Here is a 25,304-nt window from a genome sequence, read left to right as displayed (position 1 = left end):
GATTTACAATTGTAAGATGATTCAAGTTTTGATTTTTGTATACCTATAATACTGAGGTTCAAAAAACCTTCATTACATAGCCATGTAAGAAATCGAATGATGCTATCATTTGATGGAGCAAGTCTTGGGTGAGATTGTCTCGCACTTGTGAAATGTTATAAAGTTTCTGCTTATAGAAACTGCAGGAAGCCATTTATAAAAGGCATTAACTAGTACAGGTAATTGATTAGATATAACTGTATAAGCAATTCTCTATTATCAGCTATTTGGCGAGGGATTAATTTCCATGCTGAGATCTCATGTGTTTGGTCCCCCGAAATTATTGGCGTTAAGTGCATCTACCTACCATAGTACCATATAGCTTGAAAAGTAGTTGGGCCTATCCGCTAAAAGCATATGGATTGAGCCAAGGGGCATATAAGTCGTTTGAATTCGAATTCAATAAGATATACTCCCTCCGTTTCGTAAGTCGTATTTCTATATAACCCCTATAAAAATGCAAAATGAAACTAGTGTAGCTTATGAGCAGTAGCATGTGGTGTCGAAAAAGCTACACATACATTCATTGTATGTGGAGCCCACATACATTTATAGCTGGCAGCATTTCATTGGTTCTATGCTTGGGCCCCAATTTCCACTAATTTTCAATTTTCATTCAAATTTGAATGAAAATTCAGATGTTTGAAATTCAAATTAATTGTCATTTCCCATGCAATTAATTTAATATTATTAAAAAAAAAATTCATTTCTGCAACACGAACACCAAAGAGGAGAAAGGAAAGGACGAAATGGCGAAATGGGCGACGATGGATATTAATTGGAGATGAACAAAAAAACCTTGAAGCTGCTTCATTATACGGCAAATTGCTTAAATTAACGACAACCGCAAAGATTATTCGGTTTAATTGAACAAACGAATCGTTGTTTACCCGAGAATATTGAGAAAATTTGAGTGAATTAGGTTTTGGAGTTTTCGATTTGGGGGTTTACGAATTGGATTTATTCCAGTTAATTATGTAAACGTGTATATATTATTTGCAGAGTTATTGTGTAATTGACTTATTATTCCTCCATTAATCGTATCCTATTCGTTAATGGGTATGTTTGCAGAATATACCCAGTTTCAATTGAATTAGTGAAATGAGTCTTCTCTTCCTATCGATTTCAAACGGATTTGGATTTTTTGTTGGAATACTATAATTGTAGGCACATAAGTAACCGACTGCTTATTAAATATTAGATAATTAAGAGATTTGAAGGCCGACAACAGCAATGGTTGAAAAAGGGCTTAGGTCGTCGACGACGATGGCGGAAAACCCCCAAAATATTCGAACATTGTTTATAGATAATTTTTTAGTAACTCAGGAAACAATATTTGGTACACAAAAATCTGAAAACGATACTACAATTCATACTATGATTTTTAGTAACATAGGAAAGTAAATTTGGTACGAACATATCGATGCTGAGTTACGAGACTATTTGAAAGCTTTGTCTCCCTTGTATTTTATTTTTTTGTTGTTACCTTTATAGTGATCTTGTGTAATTATTGTATTGGTAATTGTAACTACCAATGGTTACAAAAAAAAAATTTATAATTTGGCGTTCATCATGTATAATTGTATGTGTTTAAAATACATTCACGTTTAGAGGAAAAAAGGCCACCCTATCAAGTAAAGAATATGGATAATTTAGCAATGATGATTTTTTAGCAATTCAAATAATCATTTATTGTGAAAAATTTCATACGTCAATTCAAAATAATGAAGTAAATACTATAAATTTGTGGACGGATCACTTTCAAACAATTAAAAAGTGTATACTTAACAAATGAACTTTCTATGTTAACCAGTATCAAATTGTAAAAATGTATTATTTATTCTCAAATCCTTAATAGACTAGCATCACGATTTGATAAGGTCCCATGAAAAAAATAATCATTGGGTTGTATTTCATTCTACATATAAAATATTTGTTTGAAATGCCTTCATTTGTATATAGTCCTTATTAATATGCGACATCTTATATAAAATACTGAAAGTCGGTAAAGAGGATATCAGTACTATAATCACTTTTTTTTTAAAAAAAAAAATTGTAACTTGAGACCTTATTCATCAACTTAGATCAAAGTAAGTTGTAAATTTTTTATGACCTCATAAAGCAGATGCAGGTCACGAAGTTACTGTTTTCCTTATTATTATTATTATTATTATTATTATTATTATTATTATTATTATTATTATTATTATTATTATTATTATTATTATTATTCCTTATTGTTATTGTCCCACCCCACCCCCCACCCCCCCAAAAAAAAACACACCCCATTTTTGTTCAATAAGTTAGTATATTAATTAGTAACTGGAATTATGTAAAAGAAAAAATTAAATTAATAACTTTCTTAATTAGTAACAGAAAATGCTGATTCATGAAATTAGTTAAAAACAAAATGGAAAATCTTAGCAATAATAAGTATTTAGCAATTGAAATAATCATTAAGTGTAAATGTGTCATACACGAGCAAATTAATAAAGAGAATAATATAAATCTTGTTGATGGATCACCTTCAAACAATTAAAAAGCGCTAGTTTACATGCCAAAGGAACTTGCCAATGGAACTTTCTACGTAACGTACTAACGTAGTATAAAATTATAATAAATATATTATTTCTTCTTAAATTGTTACAACACTGGCATCGAGATATGATTAGTTCCGTTGAAAAATTAATCAATGAATTGCGTTTCATTCTTTAATAAGAAAATGTAACTGAAAAGTCTTCAGTTGTATACGTATGCGACATATCTTATCTATAATAATGAAAGATGGTTATTCTCTCCTTCTCTTGGAAATACTGTTTAACTTAAGCCCTAAGTAATCAACTTAGATCAAAGTTGTAAGCTAATTATGATCTCATAAAATAAAGGAAATGGAGGCCACATTGTTGTTATTTTTCTTACATTAGTTGTTGTTGTGATGTGATTTGTTTTTGTTTTTCTTCTTCTTCTTCTTCTTCTTCTTCTTCTTCTTCTTCTTCTATTGCTCTGGTTTATTATTATTATTATTATTATTATTATTATTATTATTATTATTATTATTATTATTATGTAGTAACAACAACTGTTTGATTAGTTTTATTTTTTTAAATTATAACATAACCTAACAAGCCATTTGTATTCGGGGTTTCAGGGTATAGTGTGCAAATTGTTAATATAAATAGTTAATTATTTTCCGTATACTTAGTATACGCTAATATAAATAGTTAACTTTTTTCTTAATAAAGGTCGGTATAGGATTTGTTACTGATTTAATTAGTAATTGATTAGACAATTTAACACATTTGAATTTGTACATGATCAGTGGAAAAATATGATTTTACTTAAACAATTGTCCTTGTTACTAAATATATATGTATCTATGTTTCAGCCATGAAAGTTGCAAGGACTGAACATTAATTACCCGATCAAGTTCAGAATCCAGTTTGGAAATTAGTAGAAACCTTAATACGAGAAATGAATGACATTATTTCAATATAATGTATATTTTATCTAAATTGATATCATATACTGGAATTTAATTAGCCGTTCACCATCAATTGTTTAATTGGAAAAGCGAGATAGATAAGTGCAGTGAAATTTATTTAATTAAATTAAAGAAATGTTAGAAATAAATCGATCATGGTGGATTGTTTATTGTCCAAAATCGAATTTGTTTGTCCAGTAAACATGCTCGCGAATAGAAAATTCTGATAACTTCATCTGAGAAATAATTGTCGGCGTTGGATTCCGTAATCTTCACCGACGCTATTCATCTTCTCCGGCGTCCTGCTCATCTTCTCCGACGTCCTTTTCATATTAACCTGTATAATGGTTGTGATACCATCAATGATAAAGTAATAGAAATTTCAGAAAAAAAAAAAAAAAAATTCATTGTGCATTAAATGTGGTTAGGCGCCAAGAATTTTCGCCACCCATTTTTCCCGCTTAAGTTACTCCTTAGCCCCATTGAGGGTGAAATTTCCCCCCTAATATTCCCTCTTCTTTTTTTGGCTCAGGCTTATGTGGCATCACCTAATTGGGAATGTATGTGGGCTCTACGTACATTGAATGTATGTGTATCACCTTCCCATGTGGTGCTATTACTTATGCACCCTTGAATTCAATGAATTGCTGATTTTGCCCTTTATTGTTTTTGTTTCTTTGGTGGCCTGGCTTTCTCTAGCTGTCTCAGCCAGTTGTCTTCAGTTGTCTTCTTTCTCTCTCCTAACTCTTAAGTCTTCTTCCTTCTTCTCCTCTCGCTATCTTTCTCTCTCCTCCCGTTTCTCCTCTCCGCGCTCTCACTCTCTATCTCCTCCATTGGAGCAGTTTCTAAGATACAAAACAAAAAAATTTATGATTTAATTTTTGTTTATTTCTGGTGTTCATCTCGTCCATTAGATTTTTCCTTTTATTTGACTGATTTAATTTTTGTTTATTTCTGGTTTTTTTCGCAGTTGGATTTTTTAGGTGGTTACAGAAATTTCTCCCCTTTTCTATGATCTTGATATTTGATTTTTTTTTTTTATTTGGTATAGGGTTTTAAAATTCTTTTGGGTTTGTTTTTTCTTCGTAATGCAGGTTCCGGTGATGGTAAATTGCGCATGAAAAATAGCCTTCTCAGCTTCGATGGAGGAGAGAGACTATACTAACTATTAAGTGTTTTCACAATCGTCGATTCCAAGCTTCCTCAGTGCGACCTTCAAAATTTTGATAATCTTATAAAAATGGAGGCGGCAACAGCAACAGTGAAACCAATAATTAGTGTCCCCGCCATTTGTGGCTCCCTTCCCTACAACAGAGGCCTCCTCCGAGCAGGTACATTCTCTCCCCCCCCCCTCCTCCCCACAATCAAAATCTAAAACCCAAACTTTTAAATTATGAAAATTTCAACTTTTGAATGAATTCAACAATGACGATAAGTTCAGAATCAATACAAACAATGAAAATCAATTGCATCGATATTTCACCATTGCCGATGATCAACACTGATCTCGAGGTTAATGGTATTTATCCTCCCGTCGTTGAAGCTTTTCGTCGGAAAATTCTCGAAGCTGATTGTGTTCTCCTCGTATGCTTTCTTTTCTCTTTTTCAATTTTCCTAATTCTTGCAATTTTACCATATTTTAATTTTCTTTTGTGTTATATCAGCAATTGGTACTTGATCAATCTGTTTATTTGTTTGAAGAATTCTTTGGTTAATTATGGGTTATTGATTAAGGAATTATTTGAAAATGCTGGTTTTCAATACCCTTTTGTTCAAACCCTAATTGATTGAGTTCAATATCCACCTTAAAATCAAGGAAACTATGTATGGTTTTTGGTGCCGAGCATGAGATATTTGACCCAATTCGAGACCTTTTTGTGGGTGTGGGAGTTGGGTTACCTTGTACAGTTATGGAGTGTGGAGACATTATTTATAGGAGCACTTTACCATGGTCTAATAGGTTAACACTCACTGTTCCTGGGGCGACTTTGGCTCTTGGGACAGTTTCTTACCTTTGGGCTACCCTTGGTGTGGCTCCTGGGTTTTGGGATATGTTTGTTCTTGCTTTTCTTGAGAGAATTTTAAGACCCACCTTCAAAAAGGTTGTTAAATTCATGGGGTTCTTGTGATTATGTAGTTTTAGGATTATTGATTAATTTGGTTATGTGTGGTTAGACCTGGCAATCCTGACCCGACCCGATTGATCCGACCCGAATAACTCGACCCGTAACCTGAAGTTGACCCGAAATCATTGACCCGAAAATGACCCGAACTCGAACTAACCCAACCCGACCTGAACCCGACCCGAAATGGAGTTGACCCGAACATGACCCGATGACCCGAAGTGACCCGACTCGAATGACCTGACCCGAAACCCGAACTTGACCCGACCCGAAATGACCCGAAACCAGAAGAGGCCCGACCCAATTTTAACCCGAATTGATTGACCCCAATCAACCCGACCCGAATTGACCTGAATAATAAGAGAATAGGATGAAATGGTTAATTACTTGTTTTAAGGCTTCTTTATTTTCTAAGTAATAGGTACTCACGATTTTTTTTTTTTTTAACGATTTTACTTTATTTTCCAACTATTTTTTTAAGTGAATTTATATTGGTGACCCAACACAAACTTGACCTGAATAGACCCGGCCCGAGTTGACTCGACCGAAATTGACCCGACTCGAAATTGGCCCGAAAATTGATCCTAAATATTGACCTGACCCGAAAAGACTCGACCCGAATTGACTCGACCCGAACTTAACCCGACCTGAACTTGACCTGACCCGAACTTGACCCGAAGTGCTGACCTGAATTTGACCCGAAACCCGAGTCGACCCGACTCGACCCAAACCCGACCCGAACATTTGTTGACCCGAACTTGACCCGACCTGAATTGACCCAACCCGAACCCGATCCGAATGACCTGTTTGCCAGGTCTATGTGTGGTGGTTAATTTTACTTAATTTTAGCTCTTTTTTGTATCAGGATGATTTTGTGTTGGGAAACAAATTAGGAGAAGAGGCTTTTAGAGTTGTTTATAAGGAGGCAGACCCCATTGATATCAGTTATTAACAATTGATGTTTATAACATGCCACTGTAGAAAAAAGTATTAATAAAATATTGGAGTTGTGATATGGAGTCCGTTTTCCATTATTTTATATTAAATGCTTCAACGGTAGCAAAGTAACTTGAAACTTAACGCCGTCATCCCACTATTGCAACTGATGAACATCAAAAATCGTAAATCAGGAACTAGATTTTGTCAAACACACTCAAATAATTGTACCTAATCAATTCAATACCAACAACAATTTCAGACCATTTAATAAGTTAATAAAATATAAATTACCTGTGGTGTGGGGGGAATCATGAACCTTTGCTGAGATTCTGGAAAAGGGTAGAGCCAAATATGAACCAAGCACACCAGGGACAAGCCTGATCAAAATAAGAACCGAGCTCGATTCGGGGGCAAGCTACCAGCCGACAACACGCCACGGTCCGACTCTTGTCAATAAATCGAACTGAATTTGGGATTTCCTTTGAAAAATAAGACGGATCTAGTTAATTACGATCAAAATTTGCCCGATTTCCTTTATTCCGATTAGAATCCTCCGACTACGAAGCTACGAACCTGCACTGACTAAGGTTATGGTGGATGGCGAGTGGAAAGGGGCCGGGGAATCAATTGGGGAAGGAGGAACAAATTGGGTCAACGTGGAGTTAGCTTTGTTATCTCCGTCAACTCGCTCCTCAATTCTCCAACGGGGCGTCTTCAACGGGATTTTAATTTTTTAAATTTGCAGGACATTCGTACCCTTCATTTAAGTGTGTAAATGACGGTAATGCCCCTGATATCAACAATCCAAGTTGATATCAGTTATTAACTTGTATTTCCGTTTCTTAGCCAATAACAAGATGCCCTCGGTGAAGGTATCTTTTTTGATGGATTGTCTATGATAAATGTATAATTTTATCTATTCTGATTTTCATTTGGCCTAAAGATATTGTACTGATTGATTGATGGTGTTTGATGTATGCAACTGCGAGTGTTTGATGTATGCAACTGCGAGTGTTTGTTGTTTAGAATACGTTTTTTGAGTTCATCAGTTCAGAATAAGTGGTAGTTCAAATACAAGTGATTGATTTACTGTGTAAAATAAATATAAAAAGAAGAGTTGGGGTGATATCATAAGCTGATGTTTGTTTATGGTGTCTTTACTGATTTTCAAAAAGAGAGTTTGCATCAATTTTAATTATTGCTGACTCTGTACCCTTGGCAGTTTCGATGTAAAATATAAAGCTATGAGTACGTAAGTTTAGTTGTTGACAATTGTGCAGTTGTAATCATACTATGAATCTTTTAAGGTAATTCTCATAAAAGTCTTATTATGCACAATTGTAATTCTCATAAAAATCTTACCAGCATAAATTATTCTTACACTTGATTTTTGAACCCATGTAAGATATTACATATACAAAGTAAAAATGGTCTGTCTGTGCCTATTGGATCACTTCCTAGCTCATTCAGATTGATTCCGAAATCAATTGGCAATAAAAAATAGCAATATGTATGCCTAACAGGTGGTTGTTTTATGTTGACTTCTCAAATGTAGGGAAACTAAAGTGTAAAATGTGATGAGATATTGATACATGCTAGGAGTAATGGGACTTCCATTGTGTTTTATTGTTAGCTGTTACTGTCTATGACCATTGTAAATGCTAAATTGAGTTAATTCCTTGTCAAACGTCAGTATTTGCATTACGCGTCCTTTAAGGCCAAGTGTCTTGGTCACCTTATTTTAATTTTTTTTAAGAAACATATGTGCTGATAAGTTAAGTCTAGGAAAAAGTAAGTGCTACTTAAATTGAACTTTCAAAATAAGCCTTAATAAGCTCATATAAGTGTAAATCAGGTAGATAATGCACCCTAAGAAATTATATTGTGTATGATTTTCAGAGTTAGTGCATTACTCAATATATTGAGGCTTAGAGTTGATAATTATTATCGTTCATCCACATAAAGATTAATTCAGATCCTCGTCAATTGGTATCAGTTTCTAATATTATATTCTGACATCTTTTTCTCATCAATGGAAGTCAACTCTTTTGTTATCCTTTAAATTCCAACACTGCATAGATTAGTTGTTGCCAACTATCGATTCGATACTAGGAGTGCTATTTAACATCTATTAAAGCTGAAAATTGCTCCTCAATAATAATAAAATGTAGATTTTCCTGTATTATTATGATAAAGAAGTCCTAATAATTTTCGTATACAATAGTATTGAAATGATATGGAGTATATATGTTATTATATTGTTGAGCTAGAAATGGAAACGATATTTGATGTTAAACGGTTTATAAATCTAGAGTGGATTGTATGTAAGGTATTTAACAGACATTGTTGTCGTAAAAAATCAAACTATGTTTCTCAAATAGATAAAAGTATTAGGGCGTTGCTTGCACTGTTAAATTATGCAGCTATGTTATGATATTTTGATTGGACTCCTTCAGCACGTACTCATTCAAGTTATCGATGGTGCCTCCTAATGACTTTAATTGATGGAATTATATAATTTACCTTTAGTTATTTTATGATAATCTATATTTGCTCAAGGTCTTTCAGATGTAAATTTTGGTAATCACTATAACTTGTTCTTCATTATTTTGTGACTTTGTAGTTGTGAATTTGTGATGACTGATTGTTCATGCCCAAAGCTGCCTATCAAATGAATGGAGAAGCTTGTAAGTTGTAAGTATATAGACCAGTTCTCTCTTTCTGTCTTTCACTGAAAACTCATGATACAACTTTACTTTTTTATATCCTTCCTAAATTTGCTGTTATGTAATCTCTCTTCAACTATGGAAAGAATAGGATGATAAAATTTGTGTTAAAAATAAAATAAAATTAGCCTATATGTATTTTGTACCCTGTTGAAAATTTTGGGCTTCACGAAAGTATTACCTTTCCTTTTACTTCCCTGTATTGCACTTTGTTTTCCCATCCTAACTGTATTACTGCTCTAAACTGTATTGCTGCTCAAAGTTATATTGTAAAAATGATAGGTTTTCGTTTTGTGATGATGAATTGATCCTGCAAGGTCTTGAAACGTGAATATGTTGTTCGTGGAGCGATTGTTACTCAGGCCGAGGTAAGAAAGTATAGGAATTGAATTTTGTCTTTTGTTAAAATGGTTTATACTATATTTGCTTTTATTTAGCTTCCGATAATGTCCTGTATGGTTGTATATCAAGTACTCCGATCCTCTGGTTCATTTATGTGAAGTACCAATGTAAACAAAACTGATTCATTGTTTTAAATTTATTGCCATTTTACAATTTACATTGTAAAATCTATTTTTTAAAATTTTTATTACTGTGTATGATAATCTTTCTTGTTGCCAGTTTTTTTTCCTTGGTTTGATTTATTAATTTAATGTTTGTTTAATATATTTCACATATGATTTATATTCCTGGAGGAATAATAACTAGCATGAGTAAAGATCAAGAAACATCTGTCTAATCGTTTAAACGTGGAAGTACTCCATCCTCATTTATATCTAATGATAAAATACGAGTCAATGTTCAACAATGCTTGACTCTAATAGAGAAGAGAGTGGTGGAGACTAGAGATAGAGTGAAACTAAGGTGTAGTAGAAGATGGACTAAAATCTGTTATACCATAATGTGCTAAGCCTTGTTCTCGGCTACATGTTCTCAACTTCTTAATATATTTGCCAATTCAAAAAATGCAAGAAAAGTGTGGGATTCTGAATACTTGCCAAGCTTTTATTTATTTATTTAATTTTTTTTTAACATGATTGTGCTTTGGTGGGATTTATCTGACTTCTACTTTAACTGAAATCTTTTTACAAGACTAATGATAATTTTTTGGCTTGGAATCAGCCCAAAACACTTAAGTCTGCGTGGATTCTTTGAACATGTCCATACTTTTTTTTTTTTTTTGGAAGAAGATGTTCGTACTTAGAATAGTGCAGAGAACACATTTAAGAAACCTTGTCTAAAGTAAAATTTAGGATGTAAAGAAAACTTATATTTATAATCACCTTTTTATTTAGCTCCTAATAAATATCAAGTGTATCTTTAAAGCTTTTTGATAATTTAAGGGACTACACGCGATCGTTGATTCTAATGGTTTTGACACACCATGTAAACTGCAACCACGTGTTGAGATAGGGTGACAATAATGGCTCTAATGTATTTGAGAACTTTAGATTACTAACTCATACTTTTTTACTATGTTCCTTCATTTGTATGAATGTTACATACTTACATATCAAGTTATGTGTACACTTTCAAAAATGTTATGTGCAAATGTAATATTCTATTTACCGAATGAATTAAAGATACACAATACTATTTGAAAAGGTTTTAGAATTTGAAAAGAAATACAATATATTTCAAAAAGACTTTAAAATTTGGAAAACCTAAGTGGTACAATGTAACAAAAGATGGAAAGAGAGAGGAGAATGATTGAGAACGGGGGAGGGGGAGGGGGGGAATGCAAATAAAGATAAACTTTATAAATTTTGAAAAACATAAGATAGGAAAGGAAAGGAGGGAGGGATGGAGGGGGAGAAAGAGATGGTCAATTAATTGTTAATTTCATGTGATAAAAATTCAATACTAATGTGATGATTTGTATAGAAAGTCAATCTGATTGATAACATATTTAGAAAATGAATTCAACCTTAAGGTAGAACGTGTTGGATTATTACGTAATATTTCCTTTAGTTCGCATGTACCATGTTTCATTCCAAAGACATTGAATCCCTTTATTTTGTTCATCTTTTTATCTTCCAAAATGACCTCAATAATGTATAAAAACACAAAGGAGAAATAAGCCATAAAATATCAAAAACATAAATAAAGACATTAAATTATAGAGGAAGAGAGAGCGAAAGGGAGGATGAGAGAGAAGAGGTCTAGGAGAGAGTGAAAGAAACAAAGGCCATGAGAGAAGAGTTAAAGAAAAAAGAAAGAGAAAGAAAGAGGGCCTAAGAGGAAGAAGAAATAGAAAGAGGCCCAGAAGGGAGAGAAGGGTTAAAAGAAGAAGCAATAGAGCGATAAGGGATAAAGGGGCTTAGAGACACATAGAGGGGGTTGGGAAAGAAAAGAGAGAAGGAGGCCGAAAGAAAGAGAAATATAGAGAAAAGCTGGGGAAGATAAAGAAGTCGGGGGATATGGATTGGGAGAACAAGTGCAACTTATAATTTACAAAGCCTTTTTAAAGATAGAACAGGGACAAGATGGATTAGGAAAGAAAAAAAAAAGAGTGAGAGAAAGAGTTTCAACCAGTAGAAAAAAGAATGAATGATTGAGAGAGGAGCAACTGCGGCCTATAATTTTCAAAGCCATTAAAAAAGTAAAACATTTAAAAAAAACAAGGAGACTAGGCCAAGGGAATATATATATATATATATATATATATATATATATATATATATATATATATATATATATATATATATATATATATATATATATATATAGAGAGAGAGAGAGAGAGAGAGAGAGAGAGAGAGAGAGAGAGAGCGGGTCGAAAAAGAGATCAAAAGGGAGGAAAGAGAGAGAGGAGGTCTGGGAGAGAACTAAAGAAAATTCATTTTACACCTCATTATTGAGAAATGTTACCTTTTTTTTTTGCCAATGCAGTTACTTTTGCCTACATTAGATCGTATAATCACTCAGGAAAAACAAATTTCGAGGATAAAAATAGCACTAAAATTCAATATTCAACTCGAAGAAAAAATATACAAATACAAAAACAAGCTTTGAAGAAGTTTAGATCACACCAATTATGTAGACTGATAACAAAGAAATATACAATTCCTTCATAGTTGCATTTAATCCATTTTATATAACTTTAATCTTTATTTAAAATTGCATTTTCTTATTATTGCTCCTTATTATCACAATCATTTTAAGACGAAGATATTTAAAAATTATTTAGCTACTCAATAAGAACCTTATTGCGTTCTAAAATAATAATATCTAAAACAATAGTACGCTGTATAATTTTTTAAAAATCTTTAAATTCTAACAAATTCTAGATAACTTTGCTTAAAAAATTGTTTTTCCATAAATATTTCCCCATAGAAACTTTATCACTACTCCTTGTTACTACTTGTAAATTCATGTATCCTTGCTACTGCAAAACTCGAACACAACAACGAATATCACAAAAACCGAACACAACCACGAATTTTACTTATCTTTACGTCGGGAGAGCACGCGCATCCAACGACTAGTATAAAGACCTGTTCTGATTGACTGAACTGAGCTGAACTGAAATGAATTGAACTGAATATTTTATGAGAGAAGGAAGTTAAGAACTGAACTGAATTGAATTGAGCTGAAAATAATTTGAAGAGAACAGACCCTAAGAAGGGTTGTTTTTAATGGTTTTGACTATACTTTATAGGCTCCATATTATGTTTTTTTTTAAAACATAAACTTAGTGCTTGTTTGGTCGATATAAAAAGTAAATTCTCATGCTAAGCTACATTCATGGATAATCATTTCATTTAAACAATTCCTAAGAAATAATGGTCATAAATTGTTTGGTTGTAATAAACTAATATTTGTAGAAGTATAGAAGACATTCGAGTGCAAGGTGCACACAAAGGTATTTTTTTTTTTTTTTTTTTCATTTTAAAATCTTAAAATGAGTAAAATAAAAAGAAAAATGATAAACATAACCCTAAGGGCTACGCATAAGTAAGTAAATGAGCCAAGCCGATCAATAAACTACTCGTGTTCGGGCTCGGTTGAAGCTCGTCATGTACGTTTATTTAATAAATGAGCCGAGCTTGAACAAATTTTGAAACTTGTTTAATAAATGAGCTTGAACATGAACATAGATATGCTCGTTTAGATAAGTTCATGAACAACTCGTTTATTTATGTTCATGAATTATTGATTTATTTACAATTGTTAATTTAGTTATTAAATTAATAATTAAGATCCAATTATTATGCTAATTTTAAGATTTGCAAATATCAAAAGTACAAATCTCATTTATTGGAGAAGATCAATTATTATTAAGTTTGTTCAAGAAATGCTCGTTAAATAAAGGAGTTGTTCACGAACCGTTCGTGAACATATAGTGTACTAAATGAACCGAGCTTGAACAGAAATTTGAGCTCGCTTGAAAGCTTGGGATCGTGCGCGAATTCGCCTAAGTTAAATGAATTTGAACATGAACAAGATAATACTCGGCTCGGCTCATTTACGCCCCTAAGCATAAGAAGCTAAAAAGAACATATTGAGGATAAATTACCATTAATTACACCGATGCATGGATGTTCAGCTGAATGTATATAAAAGATGTTAGAGGAAAGGTGGCCTATAGGGCTATAGGTGATTTAATATTTCATGTTTTGAGAGGTTTTGATATTTATGAATTTCTAAGTTCTCCTATTTTATCTTATTGTCAACCAAACAAATGTCCCACTTACAAGAGTTACAACTCAGTGAATTTTCACTTTCCACGTCATTGAAGATAAATCAACCAAACACTTAGGTATATATAAGACATGTATAACAAGTTTTATTTTTTATTAATAAATAGTTAATATATATATATATATATATATATATATATATATATATATATATATATATATATATATATATATATATATATATGTATGTATGTATTGGTGTTTAAAGAGCTACCAAGGACGGGGTGAGAATCGATCCTAAAATCTCTTGAAATCAGGAGAGAAGCTCTAACCAGGTGAGCTATCCTTCACTCTCTACATAAAATTATATAACAATATTATAATATCATTATAAACTCTAGTTAAAAAAAAATTTGTACAAGTAGTAGTTTGATTTTATAACAAAATTAAAATACAAGGCTCCAAGCCTCCAACTCATACAAAGATTATTTATTTGCAAAATTAAAATCACCATATGAATATTAAAATACAAGGCTCCAAGCTTCCAACTCATACTAAGAACTTCTAATGTTGTATTCAACAAAATAAAGTCAACAAAAATTATTATAAAAAATGATTCCGATGCCGGGAATCGAACCGGGGTCTCCTGGGTGAAAACCAGATGTCCTAACCGCTGGACGACATTGGAATTAATATTCAATTATGTTACATAGCGTACTCTACCGGAGCCTAACGTTCCCTCCCAAAAAAACGACAAAAATCATTAAACACCAACTTTTTTTTTTTTTTTTTTTTTTTTTAATTTTATTTCTATCCTTTTCTTAATGAGGAAGTCCCACTTAATTAATTTGATAAATAAAATTTGTTTATTAAGTGACAAAATGGTAAATAAAACAACATAAATGCCCAATCATCATGGCGTTTTCGTAAATATATCAACAACAACGGATCCATATTTAATAAAAAGTTGTTGATTTATTTACAATTTTGCCATTTGATAAACAAATTCTGTTTATCATATTGATAAACTAATATTTGATCTTTCTTAACTTTCTACTTGTACTTACCATAGCAATAAAAAGAGAGTGCGAATTGTGTCTTTTTGATGTTTTGGACAGGGTTTTTTTGTACATGGCTAGATCGTTAGATAATTTATGACACTCTTTGACTACAACAATAATGTGGTTTATATCGTTGTGTTCACCCTTGAACGTAGCTTGTGTAGCTGTCTAAGACCTGACTAGATTAACTGAACTAAAATTTACAAGTTTACAACCCCAAGCCAACTGATCTTATTTGGTTAATGGCCATCAACCCATACACTGATATGATGAGGTAACCTAACCCGAACATTGATACAAAATCATACAATGTCTCAATCTCCATATTACTTCAAGCTATTTTACTAAACTTAAATTAATTTTACCGAACTGAAATTAATTTTACTGAAATTAATTTACTGAACTGTATTGAGTGAATCCTGACAAATTTAGGCCCTGTTCACTTCACCTTTAAAAAATACTCCGTAATATTCAGTAAAAATAATTTCAATTCAGTAAAAATAAGTTCAGTTCAGCAAAAATAATTTCAGTTCAGTAAAATTAATTTCAGTTCAGTAAAAATAATTCCAGTTCAATAAAAATCAGTAAACTTAAAGAAGAAATATAACAGAAAATCAGTAAAAATAATTTCACTTCAGTAAAATTAATTTCAGTTCAGTAAAATTGATTTAAGTTGAGCAAAAATAATTTCTGTTCATTAAAAATAATTTCAGTTCAATAAAAATAATTTCAGTTCAGCAAAAATAAGGTGAATTGAACAGGGCATTATAGTACCAAAAATACAAAGAAAAAATAAGTAATTTAATATGCGTCGAAATGCAATTGGGTACCCAGTTTTGGTACTGGTACCTTCTTGGTCCAAGTCCGATTCTTAAAATTAACTACTTAGTTCAACCAATTCCAATTCCAAGTTCGAGTTATAGGGACCTGGTGGGTCCGGATCTAGGTCCAAATCTTCAAAATATGAAAGGGTGCCCGGATGTGCTTAGCCCTAATTGGTAGTAGTGATTTCAATGAAGAAATCGCTGCTAGTGATAGCGATTTTGGATCAATTTTTTTGGGAAAATCTATATGGTAGGTCTGTGGTTTTCGCTTTTATCTATCTATGGTAGAAAATTTCAAATTTAATTATCTATGGTAGACCTTAAGGGTATGTTCACATAATAGAGCTGAAATGAATATTTTATGAGAGAAAAAAATAAGGAGCTAAATTGAACTGAACTGATTGGAACTGAACTAAATTGAACTGATTGGAGCTGAATTGAACTGAACTGAACTGAAATTAAGTTGAAGTGAAATGAACGAAAAATGGGTAGTAAAAAAGTTATCCTTGTGTAAAGTTTTGTTTCACGCACGTACGTAAAGGCACTCACAATAAGGGGTTTGTATTGTGATTTTTGAGGTTTGAAAAACAAACCCTTTATTGTTAGTGGTGTGACATGGGGTTTGAAAGTTGAGAGGGGTTTGTATTCAGTAAGTTGTTTGTATTTGGTGAGGTGGAGTTTTGCTAGGGTATTGGGTATAAAATAAAAGCTAAAATAAAATCAAATTGAATGTTGAGGAATTTTGGTGGGGTATTAAAAGTTATCCTTGTGTGAAGTTTTGTTTCACGCACGTACATAAGGGCACTCACAATAAGGGGTTTGTATGGGGTTTGTATCGTGATTTTTGAGGTTTGAAAAACAAACCCTTTATTGTTAGGTTATGTTTACATTTACTGAAATGAGATGAACTGAACTGAACTAATTGGAGCTGAATTGAACTGAACTGAACTGATTGGAGCTGAACTGAACTGAATAGAGTTGAAATGAATATTTTATGAGAGAAGGAAATTAAGAGCTGAACCGAACTGAACTGAACTGAACTGAACTGAATTGAAATTAAGCTAAAGTGAATATCCCTTAGTGGTGTGACATGAGGTTTGAAAGTTGAGAGGGGTTTGTATTTAGTAAGTTGTTTGTATTTGGTGAGATGGAGTTTTGCTAAGGTATTGGGTATAAAATAATAGCTAGCTAAAATAAAATCAAATTGGTTGAGGAATTTTGGTGGGGTATTGCTCGTATTAGGTCCCACCTACAAACTCCTAAAAGGTTTGAATTATTGTTCCGGAAAGGTTTGTTGTGTGAGGGATTTGTAGCAAGATGATGTGGCATGTGGACAAACCCCTAAGGGATTTGAACCATTAAATGCCCTAACCAAGCAAGAAGAGTACAAAAGTTTTGTTTAGATGACATCATTATTAGTTTAAGTGGAAAAATATTTAATAAGAAGACAACATTTGTCTCATTTAAAAGTTTGGTGATGTAAGTAGTATTCTAATTTATTAAATAGAAACACATGGAAGTTGAGTGATTTGTTATATGTAGGATCATGATTCAAACAGTACAAACAATGAAATTAGGTTTTTCTTTATTTATTTATTTATTTTCTTTTTTTTTTTTAAAAACAAAAATTCTAGTCATATGTGATTAAATAAACTCTCGACTCTTAATGAATAGAATTTCTTATTTTAATTACAAATTCTCATGTTCAACTAAACGCCTAAAACCGTGTGATGCACGGTTTTATTAAATTAATTTGTAAAATTTGTTTATTATAAAGATTCGTAAAATATTTATGATAATGATAGATGAAAATTATGTTAAAGTGAAAGTAAATTAGCAATTATCCCATAATTTTTACACGTGTCTTACTTATGTATTTAGTGAAAGATTATTTATAAATTAGTTTTAATTTACATGCAAAAATAAATTGACATGTGTCAAAGGTGATAACTTGCCAATTAAAGAGTATACTCCAACATCTATCACCTATGTCGTTTTGGCAAGTTGATAAGTATAAAATAATATATGAATATTGCGAGGTTATTTATTGCATAAAAATGATTTACTTCCTAAAAAGAGGGTAAGAAAATGAGGGGAAATTTTTTTAATCACAATGCGACATGTGGCGAGTTATGCTTCGAGTCGACTCTGATTTAGTATACTATATAGCATAGTGCCCATGCGATGCATGGTTTATAAATTATATTATTAATCTCGTAGGGAAAAAACAAAGATAATTCAAATAGTAATAAAGAGCTCATTTACTAATTGTTGATACAATCATAAATGAATGTAATTTGAATAGTATTTTAAGTTATTTGTATTATTTTATAATTTCATTTTATTGATTAAATAATAAATAAATATTGCCCTACATAATTATGTATTCATTTCCTATCTCCCGTAGAGAAAAAAGCTAAAATTTTCTTGTCATACCTTCTGCTTCTATAGCTACAATTTAATACGAAGTACATGTTTTATTTATCATCACCAAAATCTGTAATTATTATTATTATTATTATTATTATTATTATTATTATTATAAATTTAGCATTAATTTTTCTTGGAAAATATAAATTATAGAGCTGAAATTTATATAAATCAAAATAATCACAATTATATTATATAATTTGGTGAATATTTTGTGTATAACATATAGTAGGTAATTTATGGCATTGGCTAAAAAAGAGGAAAAAAAAAGGATAAAAAGGGGAGGGGATTTTGGAGGAAAAAAACAACACCAGGAAATGACACGTGTCATTTCTGGTGTTTGTTTTAGTATTATGTATTGATGATATGAATCAAAATAATCACAATTATATTATATTATTTGGTGAATATTTTGTGTATAACTTATAGTAGGTAATTTATGGCATTGGCTAAAAAAGAGGAAAAAAAAGGATAAAAAGGGGAGGGGATTTTGGAGGGAAAAAACAACACCAGGAAATGACACGTGCCATTTCTAGTGTTTGTTTTAGTATTTTGTATTGATTAATATATATATATATAGAGAGAGAGGGTATAGAGGAAGGCTCATGTAAGAACCCTCCTCTATATAAGAACCCAATCTTATATAAGAACCCCTCCCAACCATTCATTGGTTTTGATCTAACCATCTAAAATACTCCTTTAATAATGGCATTTATGTAATTCTTTACATTTTTTTTTACACTTTTAACAAAATACCCTAATTCTTTCCAATTTCTCTCTCCTTAGCACATCACTCTCTCTCTCTCCTCAGCACTTTCTCTCTCCTCACCATCTATACATCAACGAAAATAATTTGGGTAAGTTTATTACTTGTTCAAAAATTCTGATTTAATTTTATTACTTGATTGCTTTGATGTATTTCCAGATTTTTTGTTTTGATTTTTCATTCGATTTTTTTGTGTTTTGTATTTCGATTTTTTAACATTTTTTTTCCGATTTTATTGTTTTTTTTTTTTTGCGATTTTGCTTGTTTTTGTGATTGTGCTGTTTTTTAATGTGTGATGTTTAAATTTGTTTGTTTAAATTTTCATTTTTTGTTCAAAAATTTTTTTCAATTTTTTTTCCCAAATTTTTTTCGATTTTTTTCCAGTTTTTTTTTTCGATTTCCAGATTTTATTATTTTCATGTTTTTTGATTTTTCCAAATTTTTTCAGTTTGTATTTCCAGATTTTTCGATTTTTTTTTTCGAATTTTTTCCCAATTTTTGTTTTTCGTCTTCAATTTTTTTTTCCAGATTCTTTTTAGACTTTTTTTTTTGCTTGAGTTTTTCTATTTGCTTGAATTTTAATTTCGGATTGTATTTTTTGCTTCAATTTGTGTTTTTGATAATTAGGTTTTTGCATATTCATGGATTTTGATGATGTTGAACATAATTCTCCTTCTTCCTCTGTTACTCATTCAGGTAATTTTAATTATTTTGATACTTTAATTTCAATTTACTTAGATGTTCTAAACTTTACTTACTTGCATGTTCTAAAGTAATTTTGTGAATTTGTTGATTATGTTCAAAAGTTTTTTTAATGTTCTAAATTATTTTTGGTTATGTTCTAAAGTAATCCATTATGTTCTAAATTTTTCCACTTTATTCTAAATTTATTATGTATGTTATAAAGTAATTCACTTTGTTCTAAAGCAATATGTTATAAGTATGTCCATGATTTGCTATGTTCTAAGGTATTCAGCTAAGTTTAATTGTTTTAATGCTTTAATTTCAATTTACTTACATGTGCTAAACTTTACTTACATGTTCTAAAATTTACTTACTTACATGTTCTAAAGTAATTTTGTGAATATGTTGATTATGTTCAAAATTTGTTTTAATGTTCTAAATTTTTCCTGCTTATGTTCTAAAGTAATTCATTATGTTCTAAATTTTTTCACTTTATTATGTTCTAAATTTTATTATGTATGTTATAAAGTAATTCACTATGTTGTAAAGTTTATCCTTAATGTTTTAAACTTTTTTTTGTATGTTCTAAAGTTTTCTACGTATCTTTCTCTTTATGTTTTAAACTTTATTTTTATGTTATAATATTTTCTACATATTCTATGACTTTTATTGTATGTTCTAAAGTTTACCTTCTAGTTTTAAATTTTACTTTTTATGTTCTAATGCAGTTGGTGTTATTTATCGTACTCCTGAGGTTGTTGGATCATTTAGCCCTGGTGGTACCACGAAGGAATGGATTCCAAGTGTTCCCGAGGAGTTAAAACCCCATCGGGGGATGATATTCAAAGATCCTGAAGAGGGTCTTAGTTTTACAAAGCATATGCAAATGCCGCTGGGTTTACTTTTAGGGAATCTACTACTACAAGGTAGAAGAATAACAAAGCTATAATTGCTTTTCAATATGGAGTTTGCAATAAGGAAGGTTTCAGGGCAACAAAAAAACCTATTGCTCAACAAACCATTGATGAAGAAGGAAAAGTTCGTATTACTAGAAAACGTTTAGTCACTCGTGTAGGATGCAATGCTCACATATGTATGAGATATGATGCTGGAAAGTATGTTGTTAGTCATTTCAAAGAAGAACATAATCATTGTTTATATACTCCAAGTTGTGCAAAATTTCAAAAGGATAATAGGAACATGCATATTATGCATAAAAAGTTGATTGTTGATAATTCAAAGGTGATTTATTTTTATGTGCCAAATATTGTTTTAATTGTTATGATTTACTATGTTCTAAAGTTAATCCTTAATCATAGTAATTTTTTTTTATACACAGGTAAATGTTGGTCCCGTGAGGTCTTATACTATGATGAAAGAATTAGCTGGATCACATGATAATGTTGGTGCATCTAAACAAGATTTCAAAAACTTTTATAGAGATTTGAAGGCTTATATTGCTGGATCAGATGCCCAAATGTTTGTGGATAACTTTCAAAATAAGAAATTTCTTTGGAGTGCATTTTTTTTTACTATGATGTTGATGAAGAAGATAGACTTTGTAGAGCTTTATGGGCTTATCCTATTTGTCGAAAAAATTATGCACTTTTTGGTGATATGGTTTCCTTTGATACCACATTCCAAACAAACAGGTGATGTTCTAAATGTAGATTTTTTTTATGTTCTTAAACTACTATCTATCATGTTATGATGTTCTAAACATATATTCCTTATGTTCTAAATTATGTATGTCTTATGTTCTAAACATAGATTGCTGATGTTCTGACATAGATTGCTGATGTTCTAAACATAGATGCCTTATGTTCTAAAATATATATATCATGCTTTCATGTATTAAACATTATGCTTTTGTGTTTTACACTTTATGCCTTGTCTTCTAAACTAATATCCATCATGTTCTGATGTTCTAAACATTATGTCTTGTGTTCTAAACATTATGTCTATAGTTTATTGTTTATGTTTTAGATAATTCATTATGTTTTTAAACAATTATAATATAAGCAAGTTTAATAATTAAAATAAATTACTGTGCTCTAAAGTTTATCTTTAATGTTCTAAAGTATACCTTTATGTTTCACAATTTACCTCTATGTTCAAAAGTTTACCCTTATGTTCTAATATTTTCTGCATATATAATTTGTGTATATAACAGATATAATATGATCTTTGGTCCATTTACTGGAGTTGATCATCATAAGAAATGTGTTACTTTTGCGGCTTCTTTTGTAGCTCATGAAGATATATCATCTTTTGAATGGGTTTTCAAAACTTTTCTTAAAGCAATGGGAAATAACGAGCCTGTGTGTTTGATTACCGATCAAGACCCTGCAATGAAAGTTGCTGTTCGTAATTTTTTCAAACTACAGAACATAGGTTTTGTATGTGGCATATTATGAAAAAGGTGCCTGAAAAAGTAGGTCGGACAATTACCCAAGAAACTGATTTTTTGAAAAAACTTTGTGCATGTGTTTGGCATTTAGAGATTGAGCCGGCAGAATTTGAAGAAAAATGGAACAAAGTTATTTCAGAATTCAATTTGAACAATCATGGATGGTTGGCAAACATGTACGACATACGTGATATGTGGATTCCAGCGTATTTCAGAGATTTATTTTTAGGTGGCATCATGAGGACCACATCTAGATCAGAAAGTGAAAATAATTTTTTTACTATGTTCACAAATCCCCATCTCACTTTGATTGAGTTCTACATGAGGTAATATGTAAATGTCTAAATATGTTCTAAAGTTAATCTTTATGTTCAAAAGTTTTTCTTCAATGCTCTAAAGTTTTCTTTTTATGTTTTATAGTTTTACTATTTATTTTATAACTCTCTTTTATGTTCTAAATTTTGTCTTACATGTTGAAAATTTTTAGTTTAATGTTTTAATAGTATTTAGATCATAATAATTATTTCATGTGTATTATTTTAATATGTTCTAATGTAATTCACTTTATGTTCTAAAGTTATCTTCTATGTTCTAAAGTTAATTTCTATTTTCTATAGGTTTGAATGTGCATTGGATGCTCAAAGGCACACTCAAAATAAAATGGATAATGATTCGAAGAATAAGCGTCCAGAGTGTAAGACTCCAATTCCTTTAGAAAAAGATGCTTCCGAGTTGTTTACAACAACAATTTTCTATGATTTTCAATATGAGCTTGAAATTGGATGTTTTAATTGTGGTGTTGAGGAGATGAAGAAGGACAATGAGATTTACATTTTCAAATTAAGGGAAGGATCAAGGAGGAGGACTTTTGATGTTGTTTTTGATCCAACTACCTTAGATACTAAGTGTTTTTGTAAAAAATTTGAACGTGATGGTGTGCCTTGCAGGCATATGATTTGGGTGTGGAAGGCAAGGATGTTAGAAAAAATTCCTAAGACCTACGTTCTAAATAGATGGTGTACAATGGCTTATAAGAAGCCCATTTTTGATTTAGAGGGTAATGTGTTGGAGGAATGCCTTAATGCAGTAGATAAGAAGATGCTATTAAATGATTTGTGGTCTGAAATTCATGCTTGTGTGAGTTTAGTGCAAAGCAATGAAGATGATCTAAGTGCTCTTGTCAAAAAACTTCGAGCCATGAGAATAGATTTGGAACAGAAGAAAACAACAAATGGAAGCAACAATCTTTCTAGCAAAGTTAAAGACATTGAAATGCTTATTGGAGCTAGTTTACCTTCTGAAGTTTTGATCAAACCTCCTAAAATTTCAAAAAACAAAGGTATGGGGGTTCATGTTCCAAATCAGGTTAATGTTCCAAATGATTTCAATGTCTCAAATGATACCCATGTTCCAAATGATACCCATATTCCAAATGATACCCATATTCCAAATGATATCAATGTTCCAAATGATACCCATATTCCAAATGACACGCATGTTCCAAATAGTGACAAGAGAATGAAGAGTGACAGAGAAAAAGCTGTTGAACAAAGTCAAAAGAAGAAAAGATTATGTACCGCATGTGGAGAGCTTGGTCATCATGATAGTCGTAATTGTCCAAGGAAAGTCAAGTGATATTGTAAGTAAACATTTTTTAGTTTTCTTATGTTCTAATTAGTAATAAATTAAAATTATTATATAATATATGTGTTAAAGGCTATTAATGATATCTTAACTTTTTACTTTGAGTTTTAATTTAATAAATGCCTCTTCTGCTCTTCATATGATTTTATATATGTTCTAAAATGCATCGAATATGTTCTAAAATTTATCATATATTTTAATGTGTTTATGTTCTAATTTTTTTTAATTTTTTTTACAGGTTGATGGATATGCTATTAGTACAACCTCATGGGACATTTTATTTTTAGGAAATAATCTCATTTACTTGCACATGGAAAAAATTGTGTAATTTTTTTTATATTTATTTTGTATTCTTTTCAATTTATTAACATAATATCATATTATTTTTTTGTCCAATTATTCTTTAACAATAGTATTCAACCCATAGATTGTTCCACAACCACCGACAAACCCACCGATTTGAACCCACCAACCTACCATTGACGAACCCCACCATGTGAACATATCACCTACGAGGCTACAACCTAAAATCATGTTGAATTAACATTTGTAAATCACACCGACAAAACGGAATTTACCATGAGAATGGGGTTAGATGAGTATGAAAGAACAATTTTTTGCGAGTAATGTGAACCATTTATTTTTGGCAAATTTTTCAAGTAACAATAATTGAAGGTAGTATTAACTTTTTGATTGCATTTTTAAACCAAAATATCAAAACCATAACCTTTTACATAAAAAAATATATTTATATATACATAAAAGAAAAAGTTAAAATATCTTTGTGTCGTTTTTGGAGGAGTTGGTGTCTTTGGTGTGACCTCATTCCTTTCCTCTTCCTTTTTCGTTGTACACATGAAAAACTTAAGCTTATTCTTTTGTCTAAACATAATTAAAATTACTTTAGAACATGGATAAGTAATTTAGAAATAAACTTAAATACTTTAGAACATAAACTTAAATACTTTAGAACATAATTAGAAATACTTTAGAACATTATAAAAATGATGTTCCGAATCAGGGTAATATTCCAAATGATATTAATATTCCAAATGATACCCATATTGAAAATAATCATCTCCATATTTGTACAAAAATGTACTATTATATTGTTTTAAATATCTTTCTAAAGATATATACTTGAGATTTACACAATCATATATCAAATTTTGTTCATTTTTAACCATTTTCTAGCCATCTTCATCACTCTTTTCCGTTCTTCATTTACTTCTGATGTTATAATTTTCCTACAATACTCCACTCGTAGCCTTTTCATTTGCTCAAACTGCAAAAAAAAAAAAAAATACAAACTCGTTAAAATTAAAATATACACATTTAGAAACATAAACACGTAATTCAGAATATAATCAAAAATACTTTAGAACATTCCCATGTAATAACATTCCCATGTAATTTAGAACATAATCAGATTAACTTTAGAACATAGACATTTAACTTAGAATATAATCAGAATTACTTTAGAACACAGACAAGTAATTTAGAACATAATTAGAATAACTTGTAATTAGGTTAA

General features: G+C 30.9%; 1 protein-coding gene and 1 non-coding gene across 2 annotated transcripts; one reads left to right on the top strand and one right to left on the bottom strand.

Annotated features, from left to right (window-relative positions):
• Positions 1–14,567: 14,567 nt before the first annotated feature.
• Positions 14,568–14,639, bottom strand: TRNAE-UUC (transfer RNA glutamic acid (anticodon UUC)). Its single transcript has one exon. It is a non-coding gene; the product is annotated as a tRNA-Glu (tRNA).
• Positions 14,640–19,673: 5,034 nt separating this feature from the next.
• On the top strand, positions 19,674–23,761 carry LOC145571237 (protein FAR1-RELATED SEQUENCE 5-like). The gene is made up of 7 exons (XM_081630303.1): positions 19,674–19,728; positions 20,445–20,612; positions 20,699–20,958; positions 21,056–21,195; positions 21,890–22,110; positions 22,218–22,452; positions 22,744–23,761. The coding sequence occupies exons 1-7, from the start codon at positions 19,674–19,676 to the stop codon at positions 23,759–23,761; spliced, it is 2,097 nt and encodes a 698-aa protein (XP_081486429.1).
• Positions 23,762–25,304: the final 1,543 nt, after the last annotated feature.

This window comes from Chenopodium album, chromosome 12 (genome assembly GCF_948465745.1).
Source record: "Chenopodium album chromosome 12, dcCheAlbu1.1, whole genome shotgun sequence".
Taxonomy (NCBI): domain Eukaryota; kingdom Viridiplantae; phylum Streptophyta; class Magnoliopsida; order Caryophyllales; family Amaranthaceae; genus Chenopodium; species Chenopodium album.
The sequence above is the reverse complement of the archived record's forward strand: the minus strand, read 5'-3'. Positions and strand labels throughout refer to the sequence as shown.